General features: G+C 34.2%; 1 protein-coding gene across 1 annotated transcript; it reads right to left on the reverse strand.

The window, feature by feature from the left end:
- Nucleotides 1-251: 251 nt before the first annotated feature.
- LOC104115076 (probable aspartyl protease At4g16563) lies at nt 252-1955 on the reverse strand. Its single transcript, XM_009625651.4, has one exon. The coding sequence runs from the start codon at nt 1906-1908 to the stop codon at nt 523-525; it is 1386 nt and encodes a 461-aa protein (XP_009623946.1). The 5' UTR covers nt 1909-1955; the 3' UTR covers nt 252-522.
- Between the last annotated feature and the right edge of the window lie 9501 nt (nt 1956-11456).

Raw genomic sequence — 11456 nt, forward strand, 5'->3', positions numbered from 1 at the left:
TACAAATTTAACGAATTAGCTGTGATGTTTACGGGTATATAATTCTAAGAATAACGTAAATATTACGTGTTATACATAGTAAAAGGGACATAAACATGCATTTTAATCAATTCAAAGTACCGAAATAAGAGTTTACCGGAGGGATCAAAAGTGCAATTATCCCTAGTTAGAAATTTCCTTCCTTCTTTGGGCTTACGGATTTCTGCCTCCAATCCCCTTACCTAAAGACTAAAGTAAGTAGAAGACAGAGGAGACGTAAAGTACATTACATTTATTTTCACTTTCTTTTAATCTTGCAGAAATAGCCACTATCAAGCCTCTAATTCATTGGACAACTTACAATAAATACCTACTTTTCCATTAATGCTATTATTATCTATCATCTTAACCCCACTAAAGCAGAGGCCTCAAAGACAAATCTTTGAGTAATTAGCCTCAGTAATGTAGCGCAAGACTACACCAAAAAGAAAAAGGCTAAAAGTTGTAGTGCACTTTCACCTTTGCGTTCACCTTAGGTTCTTTTCAATTGCATACTTGCTGCCTGAATCCAAACTTCTCATTTCTCAGATCAAATTCAACAAAGAAGTTCTGCATCTGAAAATTCCCCAGAATTATCGACGGTCCAGTAGATAACTCAGGGCCAAAAGCACTATCTGAGATCATAGTTAAACAAATCACATCATTTTCACCTGCAATAGAGAAGTAATTTGCCAATGGCAATGCCATCTCTGAACCACCTTTGAAATGAAACTTAAGCTCTGGCAAAGAAACTGTTTTGTGGCTGGAAATATTGAAACATGGCCTTAAACCTGTTAATTTCTCAATATTTTCAGTTCTTGAAATACCCTTAACTTGGTTCACAAATGCACTAAGCACAGGCTCGAAAACGCCACGATTCATGTATGTGAAAGTTGTGCCTGAATCCACAATACTCCCACCATTTCCATTAGAATCAGGTGTCAAATACTTGTATGGAATCTTCACCTTCTGCCCCCCAACTGTGATCTTTCTTAGACCAACATAATAGTACACTGATAATGCATTTTTACCAGCCACCACAGGATTTTTCAGCAGTGGGGTATAGCTTAAATTTGCAGACTTTTCAGCTTTGAAATCCAAAACAAGATTGCTACTTTTACCAGTGTCATCAAACCTATGTGAGACAAGACAATAAGAGAATTTCTTAACACCTAATTGACTTGGCAATGATGCAAGTCCACGGCCTAAACCAGCAATTCCAGCAGGTTGTTGAGAAGAAAACATAGAACAGCCCACAAGAAAATTAGGTATTTTCTTGTTATACATGTCAAGAGTTTCAACAAGAGCAAGCCCCCCTGTAGAACCTGAACCATAGAGAATAATATATGGTGGACAAATCTGTTTACAATTTGCTCCGGTGGGTGATTGGCAATCTTGGCAACGTGATTTTGGATTAGTCTTGGTATGAATCCAACCACATTTTGGATTCAAACAACCAACAACTCTAGCAGTTGATGATGATTTAGGAATGAATGTGGGTATTGATTGTGAGCTAGAGGAAGAAACAGGACAGTTTTTACATAAGTACTTTGTTGTACAAGGAAACCAAACAAAGTTACTGCCAGTGTCCATAATGAAAGGAATTTTCTGAGGAGGTGTACCAAAGCCAAGTGTAATAGAGTAGACTCCATAGCTATGAGGGTATAAAGGGGTTGTGGAAACAGAAGAATCTTGGAAGTTTTTAATATAATTTGCTCTGGCTAAGGAAATGGAAGCTAAATGTGTGAATTTTTCGTATAAATCTTGAGATGAGTTTGTGTTAAAAAGTGAAAGTGGAATGGTAGATGTGGAGGTTGATGAAGATATGAAGCGAAAGAGGAGAGGAAACAAAGCGAGAAAAAGGAGAAAATAGGAAGAAGAAGAAGCCATTGTTTTTTGGGAATTGTGCCTCCGGACCCAAACTAAATAGTACTGGTAGTAGAACAATAAGCCATTGATTTCCAAATTTCTTGAAAAATCTGATTTCAACTAAGTTTGGTTAGAATATAAAAATATGTTTGGACATTAATTTTCAAAACATATTTTTCAAATTTATTTTTGGAAAATATGAAACGTGACTTATACTCACAAGTTCTAAAAACTATCACAAATACCCAATAGTATCATTATCAATAATATTCATTATATTATCGCAAACTATAGTCCTGAACATAAATAAATTTGATATAAAATTATCATTTTGATAATGAATTACATGATACACTATCAGGTGACCGAGAAGACGAAGCAATATTTTTACAAAATAATAAATGGTGGGCTCTTTTATAAAATATAAAAGTTTGGGGTAATTTTTAAAAAATATAATAGTGATATTTTGGCCTAAAATTTTGGGATTTGGGATTTTACCAAAATATAGGTAAAATTTATGGTCAAACGTGTATTTGACAAATAAAACCCAAATTTATTTTAAAAAAATCTGCTCAAACGGTCCTAAGTAATCGTTGGCTGTCTTGAGATAAAGCAAACTATTCGATTTTTGGTACCATTTATGCTAAGGTAAACTCAACTTTTCACTGTGACATGTGATTCTGCACTTTAATGGAGAGATGAGCAATAAGTTTAAACAAAGTGTAAATGATAAGGGTCGGTGGGGTTTGAAAAGTTTGGCCAAGATAGTCAAACTTTAGGTACTAACCGTTACACAGTAGTACTAGTACTCAATTAGTACAACTTGAAGAGGGTAAAGATTCTTATAACCAGGATTACATTTCAATAATAAGCATATTTGTGTTCTACGACGTGAGTGGGGTACAATGGCATCATTTATTTGAGAAGTTACGAAACGAAGCATCTTGATTTGCTACTTCACTAATCATTATCTCTTTGATTAAATACTGAAACTTATAATAAAGGATTTTCAAGTTTGTGTAATGGTATTTGGTCAGAGGTAGTTGTCATTCTAGAAACAGGTCATATACATACAAATTAGATGGTGTAGGATATGGTTTTAACTCTAAAATAAAATAAATGTTATAAAATAAAGATGATAAAGTAAATACAAGTATAGAGACAAATTAATATATTATTCAACTTCAAACTAATGTACATAAAGAACTGAAATCTCCTTTATTTATAGAAGAAAGAAAGTTATTGTGTAAGTTACTACTGCAAGCTGCTACTCCAAGCTGCTTGTAAGCTGTTATTGTACTATATATAGATAATCTTCTACCGGGGGGTAATATTTATCCATACGGAGTACCGAAAGGATAAGCTCATTGTACCAAATATAGATAATCTTCTATCGGGGATAATATTTATCCATAATGGAGTACCAAAAGGATTCTTCAGGAGACTTATTTCCAATAGAGTACTAAATAGATAAATATATTTACAGCGGAATCTCATATGGATAAACTTCTTCAAGAAACTTGTTTATAACGGAGTATTAATGAACTTTTTTTTTTGAGGATTTCGATCCTTAGAACCCAAAGTCCTACCACGCTTCAGGCGTGCTTTAGGTTCACTAGCTCTCATGCTAATAGATGGTCCTGCTGGGACATCAATTCGGATAGGCACATTCTCTGCAGGGATATGTGACTTAGTTATCCTTTTCAAATCAGTAAATACGTCTGGTATTTGATTTGCTATATTTTGTAAATAAATGATCTTCTGGACCTGCTGATTACATATAGGGGTATGTGGATCAAAATGAGATAATGATGAAACTTTCCACACAATTTCTCTTTTGATTTCCTTTTTCTCTCCCACTAATTGTGGAAAATATTTTTCATCAAACCGATAATCTGCAAATCGAGCAGTAAATAAATCTCCCGTCAATGGTTCAAGATAGCGAATAATAGAGGGTGATTCAAACCCCAACATATATTCCTAACCTTCTCTGTGGGCCCATCTTACTGCGTTGTGGTGGTGTTACTGGCACATATACAGCACATCCAAAAATTCGTAGATGGGCAATATCTGGTTCATGACCAAAAACTAATTGTGACGGAGAATGTTTATTATAATATGTCGGTCTGAGACGGATAAGTGATACTGCATGCAAGATAGCATGGCCCCAAACAGTAGTGGGCAATTTTGTTTTCATAAGTAGTGGTCTTGCTATCAATTGCAGGCGTTTAATAAACGACTCTGCAAGACCATTTTGAGTATGAACATAAGCTACATGATATTCAACTTTTATCCCAACTGATAGACAATAATCATCAAAAACTTGAGATGAGAATTCTCCAGCATTATCAAGGCAAATAGCCTTTATAGGATAATCTGAGAATTATGCCCTTAATCGAATTATTTGAGCTAGTAGCTTTACAAACGCCAGGTTGCGAGTTATAGTATGCACACATGAGACCATCTTGAAGATGCGTCTATTAGGATCATAAAATATCTAAACAGACCACTTAGTGCATGAATATATCCACATATATCCTCATGTATACGTTCTAAAAAGGCAGGGGATTCAATACCAACCTTCATTGGTGATGGTCTAGTGATCACTTTGCCTTGATAACAAGCATCACAAGAAAATTCATTATTTTTAATAATCTTCAGGTTCTTTAATGGATGCCCACTCGAATTTTCAGTAATTCGTCTCATCATTATTGATCCAGGATGGCCCAAACGGCCATGCCAAAGTACAAAAATATTTGAATCAGTAAACTTCTGGTTTATGATAGAGTGTGCTTCAACTGTACTAATCTTTGAATAGTATAAGCAGAAGATAAAGTTGGTAACTTTTCTATAATGCACTTCTAGCCAGAAACATTCTTTGTAATACAAAGATATTCCATATTCATTTCATCTATCGTCTCAACATGATACCCATTTCGGCGGATATCTATAAAACTCAACAAGTTTCTTCGGGACTTGGAGGAGAATAATGCATTGTCTATAATAAGTTTTGCTCTCTTAGACAGAAATATAGTAGCTCTTCTAGATCCTTCAATCAAATTTATATTACCAGAAATTGTTGAAACATTTGCTTTTATCTTATGCAAATAAGAAAAGTATTTCTGATCTTTGAATATGGCATGAGTTATTCCACTATCAATTACACAAATATTTTCATGATAGGTCTTTGGTCTAAATATAATTTGAGGATTATCCATATTCTTCAAAATGACATAAACAAAATAAATATGATAGTAAACATCATTATCAAAGTATAACTTTTATTTATGTACAACAATTACATAACCATACTATCTACTACAAACAACAAAAATTAAAATATTTACATTTCTACAGATTCATCACCCATCACATGACTTGTTTCTCCTTCCGGGAGTGCAAAGCAATCAGCTACATCCAAATGTATGAAGTCTAAATTATCTTCAGAAATAAAATTTGCTTTAGCATTTTTCTCTGTCTTCTTCAGGGAGGCTTGATATAGCTCAACCAAGTGCTTTGGCATACGACAGGTACATGACAAGTGTCTTTTTCTTCCACATCTATAGCATGCATTTTCTGCCTTTGTTGCTTGCACCGCTTCATATTTTTGTTCCTTCCTTTTCAACTGCTGGTGGTGAGGAGGGTTGTTTGGTGCATTATTATTACCATTATTAGAGTTTCTTCCCCGACCACGGCCACGACCAACTGGAGCCACGACCTCTTCCACGCTTAGCTTGGTGGAAGTTCGTCTCATTCACTTCAGGGAATGGACAAGAACCAGTAGGCCGACTTTCATGAATTTTCATTAATAACCCATTATGTTGCTCGGCTACAAGAAGATATGAGATAAGTTCAGAATACTTTTTTAATCTCATCTCTCGATATTGTTGCTGCATGAGCATATTCGAGCTATGAAAAATGGTAAAAAATTTCTCCAACATATCATGATCAGTAATATTATCACCACATAATTTTAATTGGAAAATAATTCTGAACATAGCGGAATTATACTCACTAATAGATTTAAAATTTTGTAGCCTTAAATGAGTCCAATCATAACGTGTCTGTGGAAGAACGACCATCTTCAAGTGGTCATATCTATCTTTCAAATTATTTCACATTATGACTAGATCTTTAATAGTGAGATATTCTATTTTCAAGCCTTCATTAAGGTGATGCCGTAGGAATATCATTGTTTGGCACGGTCTTGGTTTGATGCTTAATTTTTGTCCTTGATGGTGTCTGCCAGACCTATCGTATCAATATGGATTTCAATATCAAGCACTCAAGACATGTAACTTTTGCCCGATATATCCAGGGCTACAAATTCAAGTTTAGAAAGATTTGACATTATTTAAAAAAAGAAAATTCGTACATTTCATACTTTTAAAGTATTTGCTCGAGATGGCAGAGTCTCGTGCTGATAACGTGTTATAAAATAAAGATTGTAAAATAAAGGCAAGTATAGAGAGAAACTGATATATTATTCAACTTCAAACTTCTGTACATAATGAACTGAAAGCTCCTCTATTTATAGAAGAAAGGAAGTTATTGTGTAAGCTACTACTGCAAGCTGTTGTGTAAGCTGCTACTCCAAGCTCTTGTGTAAGATGCTTGTAAGTTGTTATTGTACCAGATATAGATAATCTTCTACCGGGGGTAATATTTATCCATAAGGAGTACCGAAAGGATAAGCTCATTGTACCAGATATAGATAATCTTCTATCGGGTGTAATATTTATCCATAACGGAGTACCGAAAGGATAAGATTCTTCAGGAGACTTATTTTCAATAAGAGTACTGAATAGATAAATATATTTACGGTGGAGTCTCATATGGATAAGCTTCTTCATGAAACTTATTTACAACATAGTATTAAATGAACATCCATAATATAATATATTTATAACAATAATGACAATAGTAAGGATTAATTCACATGTGAGCCCTCACATGGTCTGGAAAATTTTAGACTAATCAACATTTCCATATTTTTGGCTTTTTCTCTAGTCCCCAATTTTTATTCTGAAGGGTAAGGGAAAGAATTGGGTAGGGGGTTTTCGTCAATGGACATTTGTTGTCATTATTGAAGGAGCTTCCTTACAAATATTAGGCACATGACCGTTTAATAAAAGCTACTACCATGTTCATACCATATTAAGTTTATCTTTTTGGTAATTCCTTTTTTTTTGTTCATTCCATATTAGGTTGCAAGCGAGAAACTTAACGACAAATGATCGAAAAATTACTGTCTTTATGGTACAAAAATACATCATAGTACTACGTGCCATGCTTTTTTCTAAATTCAAGTAACAGTACATTTGAAAAAAGGAAAAAAAGTAGAAGAAGAAACTGCTAAGGTTTTTGTTATTTAAGATGAAATAGTCTTAAAATGAGGGTGAATGAAAAATGGAGGGAAAATAAAATTTTTGAGTAAAATTTTAAGTTTTTCCCTCTTGACAATGAGACATTGTCCCATATTGAAAGAAGAAATTTTTTTTTGGTGAGTATATATATAATTGCTCTTCTTGTAACTCTTAAAGAGTTCAGAAGAAAGCAAGCCTCGCGCCGCCGCCGTCGTCGTCGCTCGGCTACGGCTATGGCTACGGTTACGGCTACGGCTACGGATTCGGATTCGGTCAAATGATTGATTGATTAATCTTTTGGACCAAATTTATTTGTTAATAGTAAATATTAACGTAAGATTATCCGCATTTGTAACAGATATGTTCCAATCCATGTATTGAGCACCAGTTGCAATAGCAGCCGCCTAATGCTCTTCCCACCATGGCCAAGTGCTTACTCCACAAACAAGCTAGTGCGTGCTCCACCATGGACTCCTTCCTCTCAGCATACTAACGCTCAACTTTGGCTATACATTGCACTCCTTCCTCTCAGCATTTGCATACGATTTTCTGAGTTTCTACTCCTTTGTTCTGCATTGTTTTAACTTCAAATAAAGCAACTGTAAGTGTGATTTGCTACCGAATTTTATGTTCGCTGAAACACTGAGATTTGAAGTACCGCTACAACAGTATTTTACTGTGAATTCAGTGGGCTCGAATTAATTACTGTTTCATTACGATAACTTATATTTTACAGAATTATTATTTATAAATACAACAATATTGGCGGGACTAACAGAAACCACTAAACAAGAAAAATAGATGCGCATCAAATGGAATGGTAATTACAAAACATAGAGGGTAAGGGTGAAAACTTATCCGCACGTTTACACCCTACTAATGAATAAATGGCATGTGTCATATTATTTAACTATAACTACTAGTAATTAATCATAGTTAGCTACCATATCTTTTGCACAATCTTAAAAAATAATGCGTAAATATACATAATAATCCAGCTATTCCATTATGTTTTTAACTTAAGTAGATAAACGTGGGAACATCTACAAGTTACGAAAACCAGAAACATGGGAAAAACTCAAACTTTTTAGCTACCTATTGGCACTGCATTTACCTCAAAAATTATTCCACATGTTATACAATAAAAAGAAGAAACATTTTAATAGAAATTATTGATAAGGAAAAGAAAAAGAAAAAAATAGGCAGAGTATTTTATTTTTGTGTTACTGTACTCAGTGAGAATATAAAGAAGAAAATGAAAAACTTGTCTCCCATAGTATACTCTCAGATTAATTTATTTTTACATAAAACTGCATATTAATTTTTCAGATGCATCATTGCATAAGTAAACTCAGTTTCCTGTGAAATCAAGACAAAAAGAGAGCAAAAGAATTGTTAGATGCAGCTATTGAAGGACGTTCATACAGTTTTGAATAAAATAAAGAGCAACAGGCGAAAGAGGACGGTAACCCTACAAACCTTAGTTTTCTTGTATAGTTAACTTAACTAAACTAGGTGTAAACACCCGATTCGAGTAAATTTTTACCGTCCCGAAGCTACAGAATGATTTGCTGGATGATAAGAGAAACCTTTGTTTCTTATTAGCTCGTGCAACTACAACCATCGAGATTCTAGGGGTGTTAAATTTAACTCATGAAAGTATAACTTGACCAACATTTCTAAGTACGGGTGGTTAAACTTGCACATATTAATTGGCATGTCAATTTGGACATAATTCAAGTTCGTTCGTGTCACGAACTCAAATTCTCTCGGTAGGATGTCGTGATGACACATAGTCTCTAAGATTAGGTAAGCCTACCAATGCGGAATATAACTGAATATAAACTGAAATTTAATCTTTAACTGTCGAATAAATAAGAATTGCAATTTAACAATTTCAATTCCCAAAATCCGGTACGAATAAGTCACCAGCTTCTTGATAACGACTAGGTCGGGAATCCCAAACTAGAGTAAGAGTTTGAAAAGTAAATGCGGAAGCAATAACAATAAGGAATTGAACAACTAGAACTAAGGGGCAGAAAATAAGGATATGGGAAAATTTAAGGAAAGAATTCCAAGAACTTCCAAGAATGCAAGTTCTATAGCCTTGACAAGATCAAAGCAACAACGTCTTGATTTGTTGAAGAAATCAAATGCCTTTACTTAAAAGCAAATCAAAATAATAGGTTCGGATCTTGACCGCTTTACGAGTAACTTGAGACAACAATTAATAACTAGTATTAACCGCCTTGTAAGAATACCACAAAGGAATCAAAGATATCACAATAGAGAAGTAATCTTACTACCTTGAACTATGAACTAGTAAAGGTTGAAAGATAAATCTCAAAGCACAAGTAACAAAGGTTCAAAAGAACTCTCAAAGTATGATATACTTAATCAATAATGAAGTGTCTCAATGAATGAGAATAACTCCTTATTTATAGGAGTACTAAGGCATAAAAAATCAGTACAATTAGGTAGGGTGGTTGCTAAGGAGTAACAAAAGTCATCAAATTAGGTAAGGGCTGCTAAGGGGTAACAAAGTCATCAAAATTAGGTAGGGTGGTTGCTAAGAAATAAGAAAAGTCACAAAATTAGGTAGGGGCGGCCAAATCCCTTTGGGGAAGATGTGAGCCTTAAAACTACTAGTTTGGGCCATTGGTTTGGACTCCAATTAGGCTCCATTTCAAACACCCCCATTTGAACCTCTTTTAAGCTCATTTTAGGCTCTTCTGGGTGCCCTTTTGCTAGATTTCAAGGGCCGAGTTCGAGAACCAATCTTTCTCCTCTTGGACTTCAATTTGGGCCACCAAATAATTGTAAAACTTGTATAATTTATCTCCTTTGGTCTTGAGCTTGTCCTCCATAATTAAAAGCTTCTTTATTTGTACTTTAAGTCTAATGGCCTTGTTTGCAACTCTTTAGCATGACATATTGTTAAAGGCCATCTTTGAGATTCCAAAGCTTCATCCTTATCCTTGAATATAGTTGAGCTTCCTAGGATGCTATCATTTAAGAATTTTTTCTCAGTGTCTCTATACATCAGAGTATAAAGAAAAAAAGAAAAATGACATAATAAGTATAGAAGGGGACTCCGGGGTCTGCGGACGCTGGCAGATGTACCTTGAAATCTCTGTGTACAATCTAATTCACTTATGCCTGGTCTGATAGGAAGTACCTGGATCTTCACAAAAATATGTGCAGAAGTGTAAGTAAGAGTACACCATAGCGATACCCAATAAGTGTCAAGCCTACCCTTTGTAGAGTAGTGACGAGGTCAGGTTAGGGCCCTACTGGAAATAATAAAAGACATGACGAGCAGTTTAATAATATAATAATAATAATGACAATGGGGATGAATCAAGTAAGTAGTATGCCATAATTTAACTACACAGAATAAGGGCAAACAATACCTCGCGAAAGGAAAAATAGAAATTTACAACTTTGAGGAAATTCACCAAAATAACCAAAGGCAATGCATCCATAAAGAAATATCAACAAGGGCACACTAGAAGTACCGTCTCGTAGTCCCAAGTCATAAATAAATTCACAATATCTCATTTCCTTAGCCTTCACATTAAATTTTAAAGAATATATTTTTTTTCCGAAATAGCTTCCCACGTTTTAGCCACCCTTGTCACACCGCATGGCTTCTATTAGTTCTCATACTAGCCACGCATATCAAGCCACCCTCATCTCACCGCATGCATTTCAACACTCATACCTTATACCACCGCATGCGTATCAATATCACAATATATCACAATTTGCACCTCAAGTGCCCAAATATTTCAACTTGCCAAAATAAATCAACAACAAAAATAATTTTCACAATAAGGAGCTCACGACTCAATCACAATGAATGCAAATCTCTCAAAATATTTAGCAAAATGATATCCATTATTTCCATAATACGGATCTCACACCTCAATCACAATGAATACAAAAATCTTCACAAACTATTCAGCAAAACTAATATTTCACAAATTTAACATCTTGACTTAACATCAAATTTTTTTAATATAAAATACTTCATTTTTAATAATATTTAAATTATGAAATCCAACCTTCAAGTAATGCACAGAACAAAAGAAACAGAGTTTCAACTAAACATGCAAAACATTTAGTAGGAACAGGTCAGACAAATTTAAAATACGAAAATATATTAATGATGATGAATATAAAAGAATAAAATAATTTAAT

Source organism: Nicotiana tomentosiformis, chromosome 6, assembly GCF_000390325.3.
Source record: "Nicotiana tomentosiformis chromosome 6, ASM39032v3, whole genome shotgun sequence".
In the NCBI taxonomy this organism is placed as follows: domain Eukaryota; kingdom Viridiplantae; phylum Streptophyta; class Magnoliopsida; order Solanales; family Solanaceae; genus Nicotiana; species Nicotiana tomentosiformis.